At 38.6% G+C, this 26,495-nt stretch overlaps 1 protein-coding gene across 1 annotated transcript; it reads left to right on the top strand.

The window, feature by feature from the left end:
- The first annotated feature begins 1,212 nt into the window (after nucleotides 1-1,212).
- On the top strand, nucleotides 1,213-25,746 carry slc6a5 (solute carrier family 6 member 5). Its single transcript, XM_036534648.1, has 16 exons — nucleotides 1,213-1,227; nucleotides 2,989-3,495; nucleotides 4,631-4,778; nucleotides 5,546-5,677; nucleotides 5,905-6,078; nucleotides 6,965-7,103; nucleotides 7,321-7,453; nucleotides 7,753-7,887; nucleotides 14,690-14,793; nucleotides 18,410-18,534; nucleotides 20,468-20,580; nucleotides 21,790-21,921; nucleotides 22,467-22,566; nucleotides 23,063-23,163; nucleotides 23,883-24,050; nucleotides 25,588-25,746. Exons 1-16 carry the CDS (start codon nucleotides 1,213-1,215, stop codon nucleotides 25,744-25,746), a joined length of 2,385 nt encoding a protein of 794 aa, XP_036390541.1.
- Nucleotides 25,747-26,495: the final 749 nt, after the last annotated feature.

Here is a 26,495-nt window from a genome sequence, read left to right as displayed (position 1 = left end):
AGACAGATGAGTAAATAATGGCAAGAATGACGAAAACCCGGTTGACATTTTACACAAGGAGAGTGGCATGTTACTAGTCTAACATATTTGATTATGCTTGTTACATGTTGATATTTGTTCTAATATGTCGAAATATGGTGACCTTACTATTATTTTAATTTTTTCAACTCCCAGTATATAAATCGGACTTTTTCTAAAGGCGGACTTACGCACTTAGTAATTGATTACTGCGGTCTTGAGAGAAATCTCATAACGACTGTCAAAATGTCTGTTTTTATCCATACCATATTACTTTTAATGCCATGGACCTGAGGGAAAGACATTAAGCAGCATGACAGGTCTCCGCATCACCCCTTAAATAAAGCAGCCTTCTCTCCCGTACTGTCTTTGGCAACGCTGCAAGGGAAATGCGTTAAGGTTGCCAAGAAAAGAGCAGAAATCAATTACAATTATTCTTCGTTGACAAAGTAATTAAGACTGGAGAGGCTAGTAAATTTATAGCGAAAAGGCTTATCTGTCCCTCACGAAGATTAATGGCTTACGCTATTGCGTGCATTAAAATGATTATCACATATTTTCAGCGAACCGCAATAGGCCATGTCAAGACCATTTAATAGTTAATACCATTAAGAATGAACAAATTTGCTGACCAAATAATGAAATTCAATATTCTATATTTCAGAATATACCAATTACTTTCGACAGGTTAATACGTCGTTTCAAAAACAGGAATGTTGTTTGAATAAAGTTTCACGTGTTGTGTTTTCTTAGTTTAGACGGGGACAGACGGTTTACACGGTTGCTGCAAATTTCCCTTTGGTAATGCGTTGTGTTTTATACCTTAATGTCTTTTGCTAAGTGTAGAACGTCACGCCTTAATTGGCTTTTGTATAAGTAAAACAGAAGAATAACTTCTCCTACCCCTGTCTTACCATAAAACCTTTTCCCATTTTCTTTTTTGGGATCAATCGATTCTTGTCCCATTGACGCACACAGAAATGCGTACACAGCCGCTTTGTGCGTAGACTCAATTGAAATAGTAATACGTATTTGTTTTTACGTACATATTGCCTCGAATAGTGTAGCAATTGTAGACTCAACGTGGTAAAATTACTTTCTTCTGTTTTCTGTATCATTTGTTTTACGAGTTTTAGATGTATATTTGTGTATTTAATGTAAATAATCCTCATGTACCGCAATATAGTAACGATAATGCCGTATACGTCAGTAATGTTGTGAAAATACATCCACGATTGTCAATAAATAAACTTATAAAACAGTGCCATAATATTGTCGTCAATATGAAGAATCTGAAGTATGTGATTATGATTAACAAACCATTGGAAAACAAATTGTATGATTTATTACATTCCTTTATATTTAGATATAAATAGATATGTTAGTTCCAAAAAGTTTAATGGACTATGTATATATTTAGTTTTGCAACAGTAGATCGAGTATATAATTATGATATGGACAAATATGCTTATACAAATAAGCTATACATAGTTCTAACGAAATAAACGTAATATTTGAAACGATTAGAAACAGCTTTGTGCTGAGGGGAACCTTTCTGTCTTTAAAAGCTGTAATATGGCACAATTCGTTTTATTGTACTTGAAAATTATTACCAACGCACTGGGAACGCTTACATTCCCTTGAGACCAATTTATTAATCAAATGAGTCAGTCCATACACGCACGCCCAGCGACAACGAGTGACAACTAGCTGGCGCTTGCGCTTGCGCTTGTTGTCCCTTTAAAATCTGAATCCAGGGCTAATGATTTATCAAACTCTTATTATCAAGAAAATGTCACGCGAGTGACACCTTACTGTGCACTGACGCAAACCCAATCTTTCCCACGGAGCTATAGAAAGCTTTGCACTCACCATTCAGTCCATCTGCAGTCTTTACTGCTGTTTTCTGCCTTTGACCTGTTTGTTGGTGCCGCAGAAATGGTGAGTACATTGCCGCTTACACATTGTCGAGTGTTTAATACTGTTGATCGTTGCTGTTACCATAAATTCAGTTTAGTGCTCGAGTTTATTTGTGTATTCTAAATTGTAGGTTTTTTTCTGAATGGAGCCTTGTCCATGGTCCTGAAAAGCTGTTACTTTTTCGACTCCTGAACTAGTTACCTTTTATCTTTCAGGGAAACTTAACGACTATGCATTACAGCAGCTCCTATTTTATTCTACGACGTATTACAGACCTAATGTATTTTGTGTTCCAGTTCAGTTAGAACAGGCACAGACTTATAGACTAATTAATGATTTTTGTTTGTGGATTTTTAAAATGAATACGTCGCGCAGTCTAAATCATCTGGTCAACAACGTGCACGTGTGACGGGTTATTCCCTTTTTAATCCAACTATTATAACGTTATTTTCGATGCCTCCTTGTGTGACATTATGATTTTACATTCATTTTTCTCCCTTATCTTGAAAATAATTTTGCTGGGATGTGCTCATCGTTTTAATACTTGTAAGAATGCCTGCTGGGGAAAGCGGAGCAACACCGAGCTCACCAATTTGTGTATTGCCTATAAAATCAGAGAATGTGTTGGGGTGAATGACGGGGGGAAATGGGGCGTAAAATTAAAGAATTTTCAGTGTAATGGTAAAAGAGAGGCCCAAACACCGTCCAATCATGGGCTTAAAGTCAAAGAAACGGGGCAAACAGAAAAAAAGGCATTTTAAATACAAGGGAAGGACATTGAGCAAATGTAGCAAAACGTCTATTACACCACCGTGTATATTTATAATATATTACATAGGTATATGCATAATATTGTACAGAAAATACTTTTTTCAACGCTAGCGTCCTCCTTTGTATTGTAATGCTGTGATAATGTATCACGTCCATTGTTAAAAAAGGTTTTGCTCAGAGCAGTCTGCATAAAATACCTTTGCCGCGTCTGTTTCGTTTTATTTTACGTCTGGATTTTTCCCCAGTGAAGAGACTAACCTTCAATTTTGTTTTTTATAGGAATTTTCTGAACAGAAAGATATGACCAAACACCCCGTCAACAGCCCTGGCAGATTTAATCCGATACCCCAAACCGAAGGAGCTGGCGGAGTTACAACAAACAAATCCAGTAGTGTCCAAAACCTACCTTTTGACTCCCAGCATGCGCACCACTCGCAGCCCGCCGATGAGAGAAAAACTTTTTGTGCTGCGGAAAATACGCTGGTAAAGATGGAGGTCGAAAAAGCGTATGGGACGTTTAAAGACGCTGCTCCAGCGCCGGTCCCCGTTAACTCTGCCCTTCGCAGGGATTCCGCGGGACCTACGGCGCTCCAAACGGATGGTTCTACAGCTGTTCGTGGCGCATTAATGTCTTCCTATTGCAAAGACGCGTCACCTATTAAAAATGCCATGAAAAGCACAATGGAGCAAAACAATGCCACGGGCAGCTGGGCATCCATGAGCCAGACCACCGTCATACTGGGGACAGATGGGAATACTTCTGTTCTGCCTGGCACGGTAAGCGGGGTAAGTGTTCTCAAATTAATGTTTCAATGCACACGGAACGGCGTTTCTACCTGAGCACACATCTTTTTGGGAATCTTGAACAACTCGGTTATATATGCCCATTGAAAAGTCCTCAAAAATTCTATTAGCTGACTTTCTTTTAATAGACTTATTTATCAGTTCTGTAAAGATACAGGTGCCATGACATTGGGAGTCTGCACTATTGTAATTAACTTCCCTTAAGACCTGGTCAGCGGTGAAATCGACTGCATCTTTGCCTTTCATTTGAATGGTTTCCTTGAGAATGTATCACCATCGAGTGTTAGGAATTGAGCAGTATTATCTTTGTGATATAAAACACTTAGGATTTTTTCCAGATACGTTATTTAAGGCTTTGGCAGCACGCGGTAAGAAGTCGAAGGTAATTCTCACTCTCGGCATCTGTAATTAGTGTCTCAATTATTCGTTCTGCGGGTGCTTTCAGTTATAGGCCTACAAGACAACATGCCAGGAGATAATAAATCTTTCGCTCATGACTTATGTAATTAACTGTTATTGCAAAGTTGTCTCAGACAGAATGGTCTTTTTACCGATAACTGCCTCGATAACAGGAACTGCACCCTCACAATATTTCACAAACACTGGTAACTTGTTCAGAGTATGAATTTGTTCGTCCTTTCACTGACTGACTTAGTGTTTTTACGCAGTGCTGTCATTTCATTCAGATGGCCACTGGAGTAAATACCCATTCTCATGGGGTTGGTTACCGCTCCTGGTGGCGCTGCGGACTAATATAGCCTATTACATAAGGATGCGGGTTCTGGCTATTGTTTAATCCCTCAGGGAGGTTTCAAATTGAATTAGTAGGCGCTTTTACGTGTCACGTATCTCATTGTTTTCTTTTTATAAGAGCAACATTGTCTTCTTTGGTATGAAATTAGCCCAATGAAAATCGCTTTGGGTTCGTCAAAGTTAAACTATGAAATAACTATCCTATCCTCAGAGTGAAATAAACTTGCATTGACTAAACGGTGTGTGGTGATTCTGGTGATAATGTTTCATACGTTTAAGAAAATGTCTCCACGTGTAGGCCTACACATGTATTTGTATGGAAGCGACAAATGCAGTAACCCTTCAAACAACCGTTTTCCTTTAGGATGACGATGATGAGGAAGGAGGGGATGAGAACAAAGCCAGGGGGAATTGGTCGAATAAACTGGATTTCATTCTTTCTATGGTTGGCTACGCTGTCGGTTTGGGTAATGTGTGGAGATTTCCATATTTAGCCTTCCAAAATGGAGGAGGTAAGAATGAAATAAATCATGCAATTGTTTGCTGCGTAATATTGGGTTTGACAATCCATGTAGTATGCATTTCAAAGCTACTTCACGAAAATTCCGGTTTTATCTGAGCACAAAAGCATTGTAATCATTCACAAGTTCAGAGGCATCTTCCTCCTCTGTTCTCAAAAACGAGCCTTGGGTCATGATTCCACGATCCGCATGAGACCAGTTCACATTGCACACACAGTACACACTCTGCGCCTGACGACAAGCAATATATTTATTCATATATTCTCACAGAATAATCTAATTCTTGGCTTATTTTGTTTTGACCAGTAAAAGCAAAATTGTTTTTGGCAAGATTTTGTAAGATTCATATCATTATATTATTATTGATATGAACACAAATAGTACTGTTAATTTCTATTTTCATGTATAAATTGAGTTATACATAATGATCATCGAAAACCTACCAAATATAAATGATTATCTTATTATTCTTGTTTTTATTTGTAGTTGGGGGCAAGAATAAAACCTTTACTTCCAAACCTCAGATTAGTTTTTTTTTCTTTTTTTCTTTTTTTTTTTTTTTTTTTTTGAAATTGTTGTTGCCGGTTTTATCATACGAATTATTATTGTTGTTGATATTATATCATTATAAATGTTGTTTAGTCTCATTGCAACAGGTTCAATTTAATTAACTGTTGAGTATTTAAATACATGTGCTTTTATTTGAATTACGACATTAGAAAAAAGGTATTCTATTTACTTGTCATTTCTCTGCGTAGGTGCTTTTTTGATACCTTACCTGATAATGCTGTGCCTCGCTGGAATCCCTATATTTTTACTCGAAGTATCTCTTGGACAGTTCGCCAGCCAGGGCCCTGTATCAGTATGGAAAGCTATTCCATCCCTTCAAGGTAAACAACCTTTACAGAATTTGTCGTTGTGCCAGTTTAAATATGTTTTCAGCAATTTCAGATGACAAGTTTCTCGATTTTGATAAAGATCTGAGTTGGCGATGCGACTTCTATATAGAAACTACAGTTATTTCACGTATTTTTGTATACAGATATGATGATTAATGATAATAATTTTTTCCTGCATAAGAATAATTTATATATTTCATCTCATTTATTTATTTTAGGTTGCGGGATTGCCATGTTGATTATATCTGTCTTAATAGCCATATACTATAATATTATTATGTGCTGGACATTGTACTACCTGTTCGCTTCATTGAAGGGCTCACTCCCATGGGCTAACTGTAAGAATTCGTGGAACACCCCAGACTGTAAAGACAAAGACATGCTTAAGCTAGGTAAGAATATGTTGTCAAACATTCAAGTAGTGAAAACGATTTCACCCATGCAGTATGTGCTGTGTTATGACCAAGGCACCACACTGCAATATTTTCATATTCGATAAATGCAGTTTATATGGTAAGCTACTTTTATGTTATTCTACAAAGAATGGAAATGGTAAATAGCATGTCAAACAGTTTACTTTTTATTATTTTATTTTTAAGTATTTTACTTCTTGTACTACGTAACACAAGGTTTGATTTCATAGACGTTATGTATTTGTTGTTCAGATATTAATTCTAAATTCAGGGCTAAATTACGATCAAATCTACTTGACTCCGTGATTGTTATTTGTGTGTGTGTGTGTGTGTGTGTGTGTGTGTGTGTGTGTGTTTGGGTTGGGGGGCGGGGGGTAATTTTAAGTCAAAAAAGTACCTACTGTTTTGTTTGTTCTGGTCTGTTACAGTAAATACAGAAAGCAAAGAAAATGCTTGCCAGACAAATTTACTGTATGGTTGCTGCAGTGTCGCAATTTGTGTTGAAGTACCCTCTTGTGGTCATATGGTAAATTACAGTGGATGTTCTAGCACAGTAACTTCACGATATGGTAACGTGTGGGAGTATATCGATGATCAGGTGATGGAATGACAGGAATGCATCAGTATATCATAATACATACAAATTTATATGTATATATTTGCATGCCTGTGTGTGTGTGTGTGTGTGTGTGTGTGCAGGTGGTATGGGTATGGACGTGGTACTCTTTTACAGTATTTCCTTTTGTGATATCACCTATCATTGCACTAAATTAGATTGGACTGAGAGAGGTGGAATGTAAAGATTTGTTTTGAGATATTTGTGCAGCGCTGTTAATTCATGCATTTCTTTTCTCTGTTGTGGCAGATAGCTGCATACTGCGGGTTGGGAACATCACATCTATAAAGAACACTACCAACTGTTTGGCTAACGCCATTGGGGGCAAACTAACAAACCTCACCTCAGAAAACAAAACCTATGTCAGCCCCAGTGAAGAGTATTTTAAGTAAGCAGGGATATGTATGGTGGCTTATATACCAATGGGTACCATACCTTTCAGATTGTATTGTGAATAATGTGCACACATTCTGTACATATATGAAAAACTTAACGTGAGGGATATTGAATGAGTGTGCGTTGTCTCCTCCCCTTTTGTAAACTATCACATGCTCAAGTGCTCATCTTCATAGATGCAATAACCTAAATTCCCTCTGTCTTGGCAGGTACAACGTGTTACACATTTCTAAGGGGATTGAATACCCTGGAGATATCCAGTGGCCTCTGGCTCTCTGCTTGTTCTTGGCCTGGGTTATTGTTTATGCATCTCTGGCAAAAGGAATCAAGTCATCTGGGAAAGTAAGACAGCCACAGTAATTACAATATTTTACAAAATTAAACCAAACAAAGTCCAAAAAAAGTCCACCATCAAAGTCTTTGCAGTTTGCTTCTTCATGTAGCCACTGGGAGAACCCTCATAACTTCAGTGCTCAGTAATTTCAAGAAACTTAATGCAAGGTTTCCTTCTAGTGGATACCTGATTGAACTTCTTAAATCAAATGATGCTCCACTGTCCAGTTGAGCATCTTGAGAAGTAACTGTGGAACTCTTTCTGGCAATAGTCTCATCAGTAACCCCTTCTGATCTGGGCTCTGCAGGTGGTGTACTTCACAGCCACTTTCCCCTATGTGGTGCTGATTATTCTACTGATCAGGGGAATCACTCTTCCTGGGGCTGCATCTGGCATTCTCTACTTCATAACACCCAAGTGGGAAAAACTTAATGATGCCAAGGTAACACCCGGTCTTCTGTCACCATATCGATGCAGCAAAAAATAAGTTCTAAAATAATATTTGATTATATTTTTTTTTACATTGCAATTACTGACCATACATATTCAAACATACCTCAGACGTATTCAGTTCAAGCACATAGCTCTAGAATAATGTTAATATGAAACCACATTGGTTGAGTGTTACATGACTTTTTGTATGAGCTATCAAACATTGTACTGTTGTTGACCAGGTGTAAATTGAAAAAGAGACTGTGGATTTCAGATTGATTTCAATAGATGTATTTAAAAAGATGATGCAAAATAAAACAATGATTTGTATTTGTTATTTTTATTATGTTTATTTGGTTTGGCTATCTGAAATGTTTTAATTTGTTATCTGTATGACACAGGAGTAGATAAATTTGTGTTGTGACAATGGCCCCATATTTATAAAGCATTAGATAATTTGGAATTGGTGGATGAATCATAAAGCTTACTGCTTTAGAACCGCAAATCTGTGTTATCAGTATGCTAAAGGACATTGAAGAGGGGGGTCACACTACATAAAGCTATATTCCTAAAACCTTCATGCATGTGTAAGACTTGTAATGTTTATAAATTATTCAGTAATAAGTAATATTTTAATTATTTGTGCTGAAGGGCAACTATATATGAATGTATATATTTGCACACTGTTGTTCTGCTGCAAGGTCAATTCTGTCTTCTTAGGTGTATTTTCAGCAGGTTATTACAATAGCAAGGCTTCAATGCTTTTAAAAAGCCCTGCATATGCCTGTTGCAAATATCTTAATGCGTTTCACTTGAGGCATTTAAAAAGTTCTAACTTTTGTTCTTAAAGTTTATCAATACAATGTTGTGGGAATAGAGTGACAGGATTAAGGAAGTATTAAGATATGCTGATCAGTGTATCAGAGTGTATTTGTTGCTGTCTTTTTCTGCAGCAACTAGATTGGGGTTTGGGTTAAGGGGAGTGGTTGGGTGGGTGGGGGTGGGGGGGTGTATTTTTAATGTTTTTTCAGTTAGGTTTTCCATTATGTTGTTTTACTCATGTTTATTTTTTATTTATTTATTTATTTATTTTTTACCTGTGTGCTACTTCTATAACTCAACATGTTCAACTCGGTCAGGTGCCATACCCTCTTTCTCTATGCTGCTAGACTAGAGGCAGGGGGTGCCAGTCATGGGGACAGAGATGTGCAGGAATAACACCTACTCAGGTCCCCAAGTATCACTTTATGTTAAGCTCTAACATCTTGACAGCACCAAGTGGTGCTTTAAGATTTACTGGTTAGAATGTCAAAGGGCTGAATTCACCCATAAAATGTAACAAAGTGAATAACCATCTAAAACATTTAAACACAAAAATTGCGTTTTTACAGAAAACCCACCACAAGCCATCAGACCACCTTAAACTTCACAGAGGGTGGGTAGGCCATCTCTACCACTCTTCATTCTCAAGTAAGGCCCGAGGGGTTGCAATTCTTGTTCATAAATCAGTTCCATTCTCTGTGTCTAAGGTCATATCAGATCCCAATGGGTGCTTTATTATCATTACAGGGAAAATCTGTGGCAATAATCTGACTTTGGCGAATGTGTATGGTCCAAATTGGGACAACGAGGACTTTTTTAAAAACTTTTTCTTCTCTCTTCTTGACTTAAATTCCTGCCAACTCATCCTCTGGGGTGACTTTAACTGCTGTCTTGATCCCTCATTTGACCATTCATCTAACAACCCCTCTACTCCACTTAAATCATCTAAAGTCATTCAACTGTTTATAATATGCAGTCTCAGATGTTTGGCGCTTTTTCAATCCTATTGCCAAGCAGTTCTCTTTCTTTTCTCCTGTCCATGGTACTTTCTCCTGAATTGATTTTTTAATCATTGACAATAAATTACTCTCCTCTGTCAGCTCATGCTCCTACAGCCCTATAGTAATTTCAGACCACACAACGGTCATAGTTGACATCTCCCTTCCTAGTAGATTCCTGTCACGATCCCCCTGGCGCTTTAATTCGCTACTACTTACTGACCCTGATTTTATTAAAACTGTCTGCAGTCTGCAATTATCTGCAGTCACATTGACCTTTTCATTTCCACTAATGTTAACCCAGCTGTATCTGCGGCAACAATCTGGGAGACATGCAAAGCAAGGAGAAATAATATCCTATTCTGCTTACCAGAAAAGATCACTACTAAAAAGAGTATTTGTCTCTCCAGGGCTATATCGGAACGCAGACAAGGTGTGTAGACTCACCTGACGCATATCTTTTTAAAGAATTACTCACAAAAAAGGCTGAATTTGACATCCTGACCTCCAACGAGGCAACAGAATCACTATTAAAAACACGCCATAATTATTACGAGTTTGGAGATAAACCAAGTAGACTACTCGCCCACCAAATTCGACAATCTTCTTCATCACTGCATATCACTCAAATTAATACTGTGAATGGAAACACTATTAACCCTCAAACCATCAATGACCAATTCAGGGACTTTTATGATTCATTATATACTGACAGCTCATCTGATGAGACACAATACAAAAACTTTTTTAGGTCCTTAAACATCCCTTCCATTGATCCTGAAACAGCTTCTGGGTTGGATGAACCCTTTACAGTTAAATTAAAAGTGCTCTAATGTCGATGCAGAATGGGAAATGCCCAGGCTCCAATGACTTCCCAGCCAAATTTTTAAAGACATTTGTTGATAAACTATCCCCACTGCTGCTAAATATGCTCAATGAATCACTACAATCTGGCACACTCCCCCCTACATTACGTCAGGCCACTATCTCTCTTATATTAAAAAAGGACAAAGATCCTTTTCTTTGCGGTAATCATTGCCCTATCTCTTTGCTCTGTGCGGACGTCAAGCTATTAGCTAAGATGCTGGCGAGATGTTTAGAGTCTGTTCTTTTGACTATTATTTCCACGGACCCACGGACCAAAAAGGGTTTGTTAAGGATAGACACTCTTTTCATAATGTCAGACAGCTAATTGATACATATCAATATATTCACCCTCATCTTCTGATGCCCCAGAATTGGTTATTTCAATGGATGCTGAGAAGGCATTTGACCACGTGGAGTGGCCCTATTTGTTTTACATCTCAAAAAGATTTGGATTTGATAACAAATTTATTTCATGGATTAAGCTTTTATATTCATCCCCCTTAGCCCGCATCCGCACAAACAATGATTACTCTGATTATTTTCCCCTCAAACATGGAACTTGGCAGGGCTGCCCACTTTCTCCACTACTGTTTGCCTTTGCCATCGAACCATTGTTCAGTCGCCCTCAGGTCCAGTCAGATGCTGGGCATCTGAAGGGGGGGTTTTGAGCATAAACTGTCTTTGTACGCTGACGACCTTTTGTTGTTCATCTCTGACCCAGACAGATCTATCCCCCCAGTGTTAGCTTTGCTGTTAGGTTTGGGTTATAAATTAAATTTTCATAAAAGTGAACTTATGCCTATTAATGCTGCAGCTACAGCATTAATCAGCACTATCCCCTTTTGAAATTGCCATTTAAGATATCGCTGGAAAATTTTAAATATTTGGGCAGCTGTGTAACTAGGAACTATTCAGATTTTGTTAAATGTAATTTGCTCGTCTGACTCAAGACTTTCACCGTTGGTTTCTCATACCTCTATCTAGACAATGGGATTGTCTCTGTCAAGCATCTTTACATTGATGGCACATTTGCATCTTTTGATTAGTTATCTCGTGTATTCAATTTGCAAAGGACCCACTTCTTCAGATACTTACAAATCCGAGACTTCATTTGTAATCACTTTCCTGGCTTCCCTGCTATTCCTCCTGCTACCTTGGTCGACACCATATTTAATATTAATCTTTACCTCAAAGGTACCATTTCAGAGCTGTACAACACTCACATAGCAATCCTCGGCCTCTGATAATAACGCACTACTAGGTCCGAAGATCTCAATATAGAGAGAGACTAGAGTGCGGCTCAGGCAGCATATTTCTGTCCGAACCTGACCCAGTCAGAGAGGGTAGTAACCGAGCCCGACCCAACCCCGACAGGCATTCTGTTTTTTATGTCCGAACCCGACCTGAGCCTGACGCAGGTAGCGAAGCCAGTAATAGTAGTCTGCAGTAGCCCTAAACCGCCCACAGCCTGCATCCTGCACCCTCTGTCCACATGTCGCTGCAAGGCAGAATTCCCAGGCTTCTTGCTGTCATATCTCATCAGAACCCCACACGTTTTAGGCTGTGTTCACACGTAGTGTCTTTTTTGAAGCTGTCAGTGTCTGTTTTACATAATAATCTTATGGAGTAGACCATGTTTTCAAAAACATCCTGAGCATTTTTTTAACACCACTGGCGTTTTTTTCTGCAGCTCAGGGCGTTTTTTCAGTTGAAAAAGTTCAACTTCTCAGAAAAAAATGCCCTACGTCAAGTGCATTTTTGACAGCTGGCCAATCACAAGCGAAGTAGTGACACCTGTCATTTCCCATAACAACGACCAAAAATGGAGATGGTAGCAGTGGAGAAGTTAATTATGCTAATTTCTGAGCATGAATATGAAAGTTAAACTGTATCATAACATTCATCATAAAGAGGCTGTTTGGAGTCAAATTGGACAGATCCTAGGAGTTTCTGGAAAGTGTTTGTGTTGACTGCTTGAAGTTGTCATTAGCAAAACTAGCCTGTTAGCTAACGTTAACTCTGCAACAATGTATAGCCAGCTAGATTGCTAACATTTTACATGCTGCTGTTGTTATGGCAACAAAAGATGCTCTCAACTGCTTTTTGGAACAAACACTGCCAGCATTTTTTTTTTACTTGATAAAATGCTCTGGCCAGGGTTTTTCATCAAAAAAAGATGCTACATGTGAACACAACCTTAGATTTTACATAACCAACTGCTTCGTTATTACCTGTATGATGACTAAATCGAAATGCCTCCAATACCGTCCATTTCCCTGCATGGTTTTCAGTAGTTTTAAACGTCCCTGATGACAAATTTTGTTTGACGTCCTCCATCTTTAGCCTATGAATATTTATCACCTGAAATAGCCGTAATGTGTTGCGTTGTCACATAAATAAACAAACCCCAGAACAGAAGGTAGCCCAACACACACAGTATAGGTCCATCATTTTTATTTATTCTTCCACTATATTTTCACTAAAAAGAACTTGAAGCGCCATGTCAATTAGGCTAGCCCATCGTAATTAGTAGTTCAAAAGTCAACTGTTTGCTGCCTAGTTATTGGTTGGCCGATGTGACCGAACCCGACTCAAACCCGAACATCATTTCTAAATTTTTGTCCGAACCTGGCCCAACCGAATAGAGACTGAGGTCTGGCAGTCAGTTCTGAAATGTGTCCACACGTTGTCTATTTGTGCCCTGTACGGGGTCTTACAATGCAAAGTAGCTCATAGAGTCCACATTGTGATAAATGTCACCTAGGACCAGCTAATCTCTCCCACATGTTCTGAACTTGTCCCGCCCTACCTCTGTTTTGGAAGTCTGTCTTTGACTCACTCTCAGCCATAACATCTGCTAACATCCATCCCCCGCCCTTAATTGGCCTGTTTGGTGTCCTACCCACTGACCACTCACTGCCGTCCTTTTTTGTTGAACTTGTAGCTTTTCTCACATTGCTAGCGAGGCATGTTATTCTGATGCACTGGAAGAGCCCTCATCCCCCCTCTCATCCCCATTGGATAAAGGATGCCCTATCCTTTGTGAAATTAGAGAGAAAATCAAACACTCCCTCCATGGCTCTTATGTAAAATTTTCTAAAATCTGTCAACCCTTCCTATCCAGCTGTCCCCACTGGCTAAGCGACCCCCTGTACTGCACCAACATCCTGCACCTCCTGGCCAAATCCTGTTTTCCCCATATTAGTAGCACACAGTATGTCTAGCATGTTATTGCCTCCAAAGTGTCTTGTATATTGTGTTTTTTATGCTCTGTTGTTTTTTTTATGGTTGTATTGTTGATATTACCCTCTTGTTTCAGTATCACCACTACCTTTGCCAATGCTTAGCTCATTCTACAGAATGTTCTCTTTTATCTTAGTTACTCAGTCATACATGTGAGGGTTTGTGTATGTGTGTTTTTTGTGTTGAAAATTCTACAAATAAGTCACATATATCAAAAAAAGTATTTGTGCTAAAATTTGTGTCAGTGTTGACTTTAAAAATATAATTAAACAATTTTATGAATATGTTTTTTTCAAGACTGCAGGTGTCTGTATGAAAGAGCCTTAATGGTTTATCCAGAACACATTTCACTTTCAAACTGATAGAAGAAGCTCTACCATGCAATGCTTACTGGAAACTTCAGGGAGAGTGCAGCAATGTTGAAGGGATCACTGTTAGTTTTAGCTGAAATGTTATAAAATAATAACTATCTTGTAAAATGTTGTTTTGAAGTTTAATGCTAATTGAACTCAAATGACGTGAGTTCAATTGGCATTAATGTGAAATGTCACATTTAACAATAGTGTTTTACATAATCTGTGTTATGTCATCCCATACAGTAGAGCATTTGCTCATAGATGGTATATGCATCATGTCAATGAAAGCATTTTACAAGTGTTGTTCATGAAGATTTCATTGTTCACGAAGGCTTAAGAAATGATTTCTAAATGTAAAACGTGACTAAAGTGACTAAGCATTTTGCAATGTGTTACAGAAGTGATTCCAGTGGTTTCTAAATGAACAGTGATGCAATGCTATAGTGTTCAGCCTAATTGTATCTCATGTCATGACGACCCTTGCTCTATCATGTGTATCCCCCAAACCCTGTCTTTTTGTCATTAGGTGTGGAAGGATGCTGCTACTCAGATTTTCTTCTCCCTGTCTGCAGCCTGGGGTGGACTCATCACTCTGTCTTCCTACAACAAGTTCCACAATAACTGTTATAGGTAAGCGAGGACTTGTTGCAGTATTTGTAAATAATTTCTAAATGTGATGTAATGCTGTGTTCAACATGCATGACTTGGTACTGTCCAACCAAGTGTTCTCCATGAATGTGGTCATGGAAAAAGTCAACACAATGAAAGTTTGGTTATATTATGCAATATAGCCACCTAGCTCTCTGTTAACAGTTGCTTTCTGTTGGCACAGAAACATTAGGTAGTGATGTAGTCCTCACAAGCTGTTCTAAAGCATAAGAAGGTGCTGACAGGTGGCTACATCAGGGCAGCGTGCATGATTTTTGGGAGAACAAATCCATTTTGCATAGCCTGCATTTGACAACACAGAGCTATTTAAATGATATCCGTAAGGAGGGTATTTTATTTGTCACTGACCACATCAGAGACATTGTCAATCTTTCAGTGAGAAGAACATCAATGCTTACTGCTTTAAGAAAAATAAAGTTTGTTTCCTAGTGACGGGGAAAAGTTTTTGTTTGAAAACAATTTCATTCTAACAGGATGTCACCTCCTTGGTGAAATAGAATACCTCCAAAACCATGGCTAATGACTCCATTCCCCTGACCGCTTGTGGGTGCATAGCTCCTTCACCACAGATATTTACTCGTCAGGTGTTTGTGTTGCATTTCAGAATTTCTTATTTTGTGAAAATGAACTGAGATCTATTTGAAGGAAATTGTCTTAGTGCCAGCAGAGAGTATGAGTAGGAAGCTTCCTAAATAACTCTAATTGTCTAATCTGAGATTGGACATTTTCAACTCCTGAAAAGTGCTTTTAGCTGAATCTTAAAAGTAATTCTCAAATGATTGATGAATATGGGCCTAGGTCTGTATTGATAAACATAAAAAATACATAATAAATGTAATTTATTTTATTTAGAATATATACAGCGGGCGGCAGTGTAGCACAGTGGTTAAGGAGCAGGACTTGTAACCGAAAGGTTGCCGGTTCAATCCCCGTTGGGACACTGCTGCTGTACCCTTGGGCAAGGTGCTTAACCCACAATTGCCTCAGTAAATATCCAGCTGTATAAATGGATAACATTGTACAGAACTGTAACCTATGTAAGTCGCTTTGGATAAAAGCGTCTGCCAAAATGAATAAATGTAAATACAGGTATGGTTTTACCTGTATTTACAGAATGCAGTGAATCTCAGTTATGTATAGTCAACCTAAAATAGTAGAGAGCTCCAGATTACAGTATGTAGTGAGTTTTTGTCATGAATTAGTAGTGTGTACAGACAGATCAAACATTGAGAAACACATATAGAGTTTATCAAAAGGCATTTTATATGCAGTAAGACAACTGGCAAATAATTAATGAACTAAATTTTTGGTATGTATAAAAAAGATATTAAGACCTCTCTGACAAAATTTAACACATCCAGAGTGTATTTTGTGGGTTGGCTCAAGTCCTTTGTTGATGATTTTATTATACAAAACATATTATTTTATTATATTATTAAATATATCATACGCAAGAAAGAAGTCAAATCACCTAAACATTTAGTTGCAAAGCAGAGTGTAACTCATTCAGAGGAGCATGATGGGCTCTGCCAAGAGCTTTGTTCTACTAGGAATAGGGGTGGGTAAGCCAACCAAGGTCTCCTTATCTCACAACTCTCAGGCATCAGTGAACCATCAAGTGGTAATAAATTGCTCAGATGATGTTAGTGGAGTATCCCCCAATTGGGCCCACTTCACCCTTGTGCACTCTGGGACTTGTAGTGTGGAAAAACAGCTGTTGAGTTGCACATAGGTGTATTGAAGGATTGTAGTCATTTTACATCAGCATTAGTGTATGACTGCAGAGGTTGTTGTGGTGATGTGCAATTTGCAATTACAAAAAGGATTATAGAAAGGAAGCAAGCACTAAAAAAGCTGACTGGAGACCAAGCAGTTTGAAATTCCTGGTTGTTCACTGCTTTTGTACCCTTCAGCAAGTAAATGACCTGTGGTATAAATTAGCATATTGTTTATATAGCATATAAAGCATATTCTCATGGATAAAGGCACATGTGAAGCAAATAAATATTGAAAATGATTCTGTAGGTCAGTGATATAACACTGAATACCCATGGTAAATTAGAAAGTGAGGATTAATGCTTCAGTGTCAGAAGAGTCATAGTTGTGATATGAAATGATAAATATATATGGTAAGTGCAGTTTGTTGTGTATATTTTATTTTCCCTCTCATTAATAATTTCTGTGTTCCAATGTGTTTTCTAGTCCTTGGGCTTTGTATGGCATGTGGAACATGCACGATAAGCCTTTGTGTACTGTACTCTTCATAAATGACCTAATGTTTTGTTTCAGAGATCTTCTGCCATTTTACTTTAGATCCTAATTGAATACATTCCTGTCTTGTGAGGGATTACACTCTCTTCCACAGAAGGCTAAATCACTCACTCATATAATGGTAGCAGAATATGTTTCAGTACATATAAGATCCACCCAACATCAAGGAACAATAAATTAATACATTGTGTGGGACAAATGTAGACGGGGCATATGCAGTAAAATATAATCTTCATGTCTCTAACCTGACAGTGATAAAGCACTGCTGGAAAGTAATAGTTTAATGCTTGCCTTTATTGAACTTTCTCAAAAAACAAGAGCGCATGGGTATCCAATCCCTAGCTGTAAGGCCTCATGTGGCCCTTCAGAATTCTGTGTGTGTGGCTGCTGACGTGAACGTGGCGATAAAAAATGCATCCATTGGATTGGAGTAATACTAATTTTAAAGTTACTTGGCTCTGTGAAATGCATAAAGTAGTGTTTGTAGACATGTGTGGAGTTTGTTTTTGAGCAAGGAGTGTTCAGGTTATCCCCATCTTCTGATCAGAAGCATAAAACCAGAAAAAGTGCTACATGTGTTTTACATTTAGTCATTTTCCCATCATGTCAACTGTAAATTAAATCAGATATTGCATACAGATTAATTCAAGGATGAACAATAAAAGCATTTCACAGTTCTCAGTATTATAACTTCTTCGTATTTCAAAGTGTTAAAAAAAATTCTTGTAACAACCATTTCACAGTGACATGGGTAAATTTTGGCTCCTACTTTGGCCACACTGGCAATAGTGTGTTACCAAAGCTGCTCCCTCAACTCGAACATTAATCCAGGCTCATATGGGTTCCATATTTGAGCATTTTAATTTGTCCTGTTTTCCACTAGAGGGAACTGTTGCTGTTCCTTAGTTAGACTCCAGAATGATTTGATTTGCAACATGTAACATCATGCACCTCAACAATATTTTCACTGTTTCAAATAAAAAAAAATCAGGTCAGTCATGAATAAAAAGCATTACTACTTTTTAGTGCTCTTGGTTTTCAAATCACGATCATGTGCAAACAAGATCATTTACATTTTCGTAAAAATTTAAATGTTAGAATTCATTAGAAGAATAAACTGATCTGTTATCAAAAATAAATTTCTTTGTGATGTTATGTTATGTTGAAACTGCAGCAGTGTGGTGATGCTAAAAAACTATTCAAAACTATAGGACTGTTTGGAATCCTAACTGCACTGTTCTGTGACAATTTTACACACAGTGGTTGCAATTCTGCTCACCTTGTTGTTGTGTCTTTTTTTCTCTAGGGACACTATCATAGTGACATGCACAAACAGTGCCACCAGTATCTTTGCAGGGTTTGTCATCTTCTCTGTGATAGGGTACATGGCACATGAGCTGAAAGTGCCCATCGAGAAGGTCGCTGATGAAGGTAAAGTGAACAACGCTTCAAGATGGTAGTTCTCAGTCATCCTTACATTGTTGACGTGTTAACAATTTGCTTCATTTTAATATCATACTAACATGGTGAAATAAATAAAGTTTTTATTTGGTTTACCCTCTCTAAACACAACAGACCATAACACAGCACTTACACTGATGAGCCAAAACATTATGACCACTCACAGGTGAACCTAATAACGTTGACCATCTCCAAACAAGGGAACATGTCAAGGTCTGGGTAGATTAGATGGTAAACGAACAATCAGTTCTTGTAGTTAATGTGTTGGATGCAGGAGAAGTGGGCAGGACTAAAGACCTGAGTGACTTTGACAAGGGCCAAATTGTTATGCCCAAATTGTTATGGGTCAGAGCATCTCTGAAACGGCAAGGCTTGTGGGGTGCTCCTGGTCAGCAGTGGTGAGTACCTACTGACAGTGGTCCAAGGAGGGACAAACCACAAACTGGCGACAGGGTGTTGGGCACCCAGGGCTCATCAATGCGCGAGGGCAACGAAGGCTATCCTGTCTGGTCCAAACCGACAAAAGGTCTACTGTGGCAAAAGTCACAGAAAATTTTAATGATGGTTATAGGAAGAACCATCCCGCTGCATATGGGGCTGCGTAGCCGCAGACTGGTCAGAGTGCCCATGATGACCCCTGTCCACTGCTGAAAGCACCTACAATGGGCATGCAAGCGTTGGAACTGGACCTTGGAGCAGTGGAAGAAGGTCGTCTGGTCCGATGAGTCCTGTTTCCTTTTAGATCACGTGGATGGCCGTATACGTGTGTGCTGTTTACCTGGGGAACTGATGGCGTCAGGATGCAACATGGGAAGACGACAAGCCGGTGAAGGGAGTGTGATGCTCTGGGCAATGTTCTGCTGGGAAACCCTGGGTCTGGCCATTCACGTGGATGTCAATTTGACACGTCCCACCTACCTAAACATCGTTGCAGACCAGGCACACCCCTTCATGGCAATGGTATTGCCTGATGGCAATGACCTCTTTCAGCAGCATAATGTACCCTGCCACACTACACACATTGTTTGGGAATGGTTTGAGGAACATGATGCAGTGTTCAAGGTGTTACCCTGGCCTCCAAATTCTCCAGATCTCAATCCGATTGAGCATCTGTGGGATGTGCTGGACTGACAAGTCCGATCCACGGCGGCTCCACCTCACAACTTACAGGACTTGAAGGATCTGCTGCTAATGTTTTGGTGCCAGATACTACAGGACACCTTCAGGGGTCTTGTAGAGTCCATGCCTCGGGTCGGCGCTGTTTTGGTGGCACACCGAGGACCAAGAGCATATTAGGCAGATGGTCATAATGTTTTGGCTCCTCAGTGTATACTAGCTTGCTTTTCACATCAAAAGACAGCATTCATAATTTTCTTTTCAGCTATACTGACTCCGTTGCACTTGTGAATGTATTTGTTTTTGTTTAATGTGAAATGGAAAATACCTTCTAATGTGTAATTTTAATGTGAAATTATGTAAATGAACTGTCCATTTTCATACAAGTAGCTTTTAAATTATTCATACCTTGATGATGCAATGATGTACTGTTACACAGTTTACACTTTTCATCTGCAAGGTTTCTAAAAACACAGGTAGTAGGTTTTAATGGACATGTGTGTGTGTGTGTGTATATATATATATATATATATATATATATATATATATATATATATATATATATATATATATATGTATATATATATGTATATATGTATATATATATATATATATATATATATATATATATATATATATATATATATTACATTATACTGTACAGTGTAAACATAGAAAATTAAATGGGTCATTTGGGTTGTAATGAATACTGCTGGGAGGCACTGCTGTATTGGTGCTGAGGTAAGCTCCATGTTCAGAGTGTGGCATTACTCTCTGTGACTCCCAGGGCCTGGCATTGCCTTTGTGGTGTACCCTGAGGCCTTGACCAGACTGCCTGTTTCTCCCTTCTGGGCCATCATCTTCTTCCTCATGTTGCTGACACTGGGGCTGGATACCATGGTAACTATTGTTGTGTAGACCTCTTTGTCTTGTTTGGATATGCTCTTTTTTGCATTGCGCTGTGACTGTGACTTTTGCGCTCCTAGTTTGTATGTTTTTCTGGCTCTGTGAAATGACAAAATGTAAGTTATTATGTAATTTGTGTCTGTATGTGTTCATGTGTCCTGCATCAGTGTTAATAAGTGAAAGCTGCCCTGTTTGGAGAAGCATTAAGTAAATGAATAATGATAATATCATGCCAAATATATTCATGAAATGCAAAAACTCCTGCAGATCCTTTCAATCAAAAAAATCTGCCAATTAAAAAGTAAAAGTTATCTCTTATTTAATCATCAGCAGTCAAAATAAAATCAGTATTAAGTACTGACTGGCCCTCAGTTGATTGGTCTGTTACATCACTATTGCATTAGTATTCATGCCTAAATAACTGGTAATTAGTCACTAATTAAGCAAATGCTGCCAGAGACTGTCCGGGCTGAATCATTTGAAAGAATGCACTAGTTATAAATATAAATATATGTGGTAAAGACACAGATCTGCATATTGATTTTGTGTGAGAGGTCAGAATTAATGACAAAGTAATTAGTGCCCTGGATGCTGTCGCTCTTATGGACAGAGGTGAGACACGCTGATGCTCAACAGCTGCATCTCTCTGCTGTGAAACCTATAATTAGTGGGATTCGCTTATGCAGTTGGCCGCTTCTGTACACATTATTAAATTAGGTGATTTTGTGCACAATGCCCTGCCAGCACTTAAGTGTTCCTCTCAGCCTATGCAAGCAAGAGGCTTCTCATTCTACCCATTTGCCTGCTGTGAGGCCAGGGGGTGGGCACCTCGCTTTATTTACCACGCTCACCCGATTACAGGAAAACAGCCATGCAATCAGGCACATTTTAATTACAGACTGGCATAATTGCCTGGCGAACATCGCACCCCACTTTGGAGAAAATTCATTAAGCTACGAGATTGTTGTGATTATAAATTTGTTTCCAGACTCAAACAGAAAAGCTCTGCACACTTAATTAGCACACGGAGCAGAAACCTCAGGTTTGAGAATGCAAGCATATTAACACTGCTTGCTTTCAAGCCCACAAAGCCCTGCTTTGGTGGCTTCACATGTGAAAGCTCTTCTTCTCCCATGATTGAGCCTTTTCAAGGTGTATTCTCTGGTTGTTGGTGATTTATTTAACTCTCCCCTTGATTCTCAGTTTGCCACAATTGAGACCATTGTGACATCAGTGTCTGATGAATTCCCCAAATACCTTCGCAAGCACAAAACCATCTTCACCCTGGTGTGCTGCATTGCTTTCTTTGTGCTGGGCTTCCCCATGATCACTGAGGTGAGAGTGAGACAACAGAGACACACAGTTCCTGGGACGTTGCACTGCTTTAATGTCACATCACACACATTCACCACAATGGCATAATCAGGACCCACCTGGAGATTGTATAAGGTGCCCTTGTTGCTGGTAATTAAAGCTATTCATTGCATGAAAAGAATCCTTTGACAGGTGCAGGCACGTGACAGTCAGAGTACCCCTGCTTCTATTAATCAGGACTGTGCTAATGAATGGCAATTAATCTGGAAGTCAATTCATCCAAATAAGCATCATTAAAATGGAGAGGGCAACCCTGTTGTTATGTTTGCTATTAACAACTGCAATTGTAAGCCTAGTACACACAACATACCATGCCCTTTGAGGTACCTCATAAATAATACTCACAGACCTTTCTAGACATATATGGCTCTCAGAGTGTGGAGAATGTGAAATTGGTAGAGGTATAATCAGGTTTTTCATCTAGTCAGGTAAAAAATACAAACATTTATCTAGAGTCTGGTTGTCTGAACTGTTCAGAATCCGTTTTGTGTTCTTTACCCAAACAGAATGGAATGTACATGCTACAGCTGGTGGATACATATGCGGCATCATACTCTCTTGTTATTATCGCCATTTTTGAATTGGTGGGAGTCTCATACATATATGGTAAGACATTGCCACTGAAAGGAACACTCCTGATGTAATTCTTCATTGTACTGCTTGTGCTAGTGGAATCTTTTTGAAAATAAGAACGCTGCCCTTTCTTACCACTAGGTGTCTCTGAAGCTGTATTAGTTGAGCTGGAGCTGTCTGTTGAATTTTTTTGTACCAGTGACAGAACTTCAGATGCCTTTGAGTGCCCACACAAAGCATGCTGAAATAATTTCTCCAACTCAGGAACCAGCACTTTATAGGAATGTCAAACCAGATTGTTTGTGGAATATAAAGTTGGGCACCCTAAACTGTTGTCCCATCCCCACTATCACTCTCAGTGAGACGTTCAAAGTCTAGCAACTCTGCTTAACTTCCGATGACTTCATATGAAGTGAAACTAGTCATTTTTTGTTTTTTGTTGCTGTGTTTGTCAGTGGACTTATGATGACATTCTGACTGATGCTCCAAAGTGATTTTTCAACTCTTTTTGCGGGTCTATCATTCTCAGGCTTGCAGAGGTTCTGTGAAGACATTGAAATGATGATCGGATTCCAGCCAAATAAATTCTGGAGAATTTGCTGGGCTTTTGTGACACCAACTATTCTTACAGTATGCACTAATCCTTATAAAATCAGATTTTTCCATATTGGTCATTATTAATTTCTTTTTGTCATTCTTTAAAAGGCAAGTAATGTAAGTAATGCGCATTTACAATAAACACTGGCAGTAATGCCTTTTCGGGTAATTGTAGATTGTACAATACCTCGTAATCATTATTGTCATTGTATTGACATCCTCATCTAGTTTGTGCTTTTGCTGTTCAATTTATGTTGCTGCACACAGCACACAGTTTATAAAATGACCTGCTCATAGAAAGTTAGGGTGCTCAGTATAACTGATAATGACAGATGCATCCATTAATTTCTAGAAAATAGACAGTCAGTGTTCTGGTTAACTAAAGGTGATGAATGGCATTATTACATCATTTAATTTGCAGATTTCCTGGTGCTGGTTGGTTTAGATAGCTCATAATTTACATGCAGTATCTCTTTATACAGATGAATATTTAATGAGACAATTCAGGTTAAGTATCCTGCTCAAGGGTACACCATCACTAGCACACCCAGGAGCTTCACCTGTAACATTCTGATAGCAAGTCCACTTGCTTAATCATTACACCATGCAACTGCCAAGTAACTGTTGAAACCTTGAATGATTATTTCTAGATTGGCATCATCACAATCAACCATGCCATCAACACTCTTGATGTTGTTAAAGTATGCATTTGTAAACAGTTATTCCACTGACTCATTATCTTCACATTACAGTTCATTCTGAGTTTGAGTTTCTACCAGTGGAAGGTCATGACCTATGAGGACTATACCTACCCGACCTGGTCAATGGTTCTGGGCTGGTTGATGGTGATGTGCTCTGTCATCTGGATTCCCATCATGTTTGTGATCAAAATGCATCTGGCACCTGGTACCTTCATTGAGGTAAGGACTCAGGGAGGACATGATTTAACATGCTGCCAGAAAAGTGGCTCTTTAGGTTACCCAATTAAATATATCAATAACTTGATCCCTCCTGATAAAATGAAGTGTAAGGGCAGCTCAAGCGTTTGAGCATTAATTTGTGTGTTGGACTGAGTCTGGTGGGTACTGTTCAATACTTTGTAACGATAGGCCTTCAGCAAGCACAGCTTGTGACTGTTACATATGGATTTTTCATGCTATTCTGCTTATGTTTTAACAAAGGAGGGGAACTGTTAATTCCCTTCACCACATGCTCAGAACCCACTGTTTATCACATCAAAGAATGCACAAGCTTTCATTGCAATATTAAAGAGATCACTGTATTTACAAATGTTAAGTGGTAATATAGATCGTATTTCATCACTGATAGAGATAGCATTCTCTGACATACTTGGAGCACATGGAAGCCATTTTCTATGCGCTCTATGGTTTTAATGTCTGACACTGGTAATTGCTGAGATGGTGTTTTGCATGTCTGCAACTATAATGGCCCAGCATTGTATTGGCTGTGATCTGGCACTTGAGTGAAGCTGAGAACCAGAGTGTAGAGCTGCTTTACATTGTGTGTATCTATAAGCATCTGGAGTGTGAGGGTCACAAGTACAGCACAAAAGAGGGTAAATAATACTATAATAAATAATAAAGAGAGTAAATAATAGATTAAATAATAGTAAGAGTAATTTGGGGTAAGCGTGGTAGATCCTTTGTTACTCATTTAATGTTGTGAATACATTTAAATCCATTTAGCAATGCTTAGTAATGTTTGCTGTGCATATAGCTACATAGTTGTCCATGGTGTGAGTTTGATCAACTTTTTCAATCACCTATTCATTCATTAGAAGGATTTCTGTTCACAGTAAGAGTGGGTCTTAGGCACAGCTGATTTCAGTAACTTTATCCTAGTAGATGCCATGGTCTACATTAAATTATTCAGCTGGGTAGCAGTGTATTACAATGATTGATGAACTGGCATATCAGTCAGGAGGCTGCATATACAATTCCCAGTTGGACACTTGACCATCTTGACCAATGCACTTATACTGAAGAACTGAATTACTTGAGGAAAATGTAAACTATGGAAGTCACCCTGAATAAAGACATCTGTTAAGCATTATTATTATTATTATTAATATTATTGTAAGGCCCTGTACAATATGCAGTCATTTACAATGTACACCTTGGCTGGTACTGTATTTTTCTGGTGAAAGGCTTCCTGACTAAAAGTTGTGAGGTCACAAAAAGAAAGGTGCTAATTATTCTCATACATTTCAACACCTGCTCAATACCAGTCCAAATCAAGAGAATGCAGGACTTATAATTATGACCACATGAATTTAATAGGCAGTCTTACATTACTTACTTCTGAGCCCAGGATTCATTTGTTCATTTCATTTATTCATTTATGTTTTATTATTGGAAAATTAAACCCACTTGGTCACATATAAAAGATATATAAATGTTGAGTACTGTAAGTATTACTACCCCATTTCCTCCACAGCGGCTGAAACTGGTGTGCTCACCTCAACCTGACTGGGGCCCCTTCCTCATGAAGCACCGTGGGGAGCGCTACAAAAACATGATTGACCCCCTCGGGACAAGCTCGCTAGGACTCAAGCTCCCACCCAAGGATTTTGAGCTGAGATCTCAATATCAGTAGCTACTATCATGGCTTGCAGGTGGAATCCCAGCCCTTCTCTGCCCCTCTCTCTGGACTCCTCTCACTCAGTTTCCTTTATAGAGTGATACACAGGTAGAACTTTTCCAGCATTTCTCTCTATGGCCACCTGTATTTACTATCTTTGGTACAATGAATACAGAATCCTTCTGAAGTACATTATGTATCCTTGGCAATAGTAAAGAGTACTCCAACAGAATCTGGTCTCCACAGAATTTCCCCGCACAGATGTTTTCCTGAAATTCTGTGCATTAATGATAGTAAAAATAAATGACACTAGCACAGAATGCAAGCATCTGTGATCCATAAAAATAAATTGACACGCAGCAAAGTGTTCCCATTTATGAGGACCTATTCATTCAGTGGATGGTATCTTCTGTGTATGTTCAAAAGGTTGTAAACCAGACTGGAACTGATTGTAGAGTCCACAATGACAATTTGATTTACCTTAATGCCAGTGTTTGCACATTGCTAACACACAAAGACATTTAGAATATGTAGTGTTTGCTAAATTTTCCCAACTACTTACTCAACATTTTTGTTGTTGTGCAATGAAGTTTGAACTGGAAGTAACCTGCTCTTAAAATGTCTGCAGGCTATGTAACATTAAGTTTTTCTCTCTGGGTAAGTCAGTTTCCAGCTTTTACTCTATGTGAACTCATCAGTACATGTTCTCTCTTATACTATCTTAGAGCAAAGCACATTGATAGTTTAAGACTGGTTCCAGCTTT

Source organism: Megalops cyprinoides, chromosome 8 (assembly GCF_013368585.1).
Source record: "Megalops cyprinoides isolate fMegCyp1 chromosome 8, fMegCyp1.pri, whole genome shotgun sequence".
Taxonomy (NCBI): domain Eukaryota; kingdom Metazoa; phylum Chordata; class Actinopteri; order Elopiformes; family Megalopidae; genus Megalops; species Megalops cyprinoides.
Note: the sequence above shows the minus strand (reverse complement) of the source record. Positions and strands in the feature narration are given on the sequence as shown.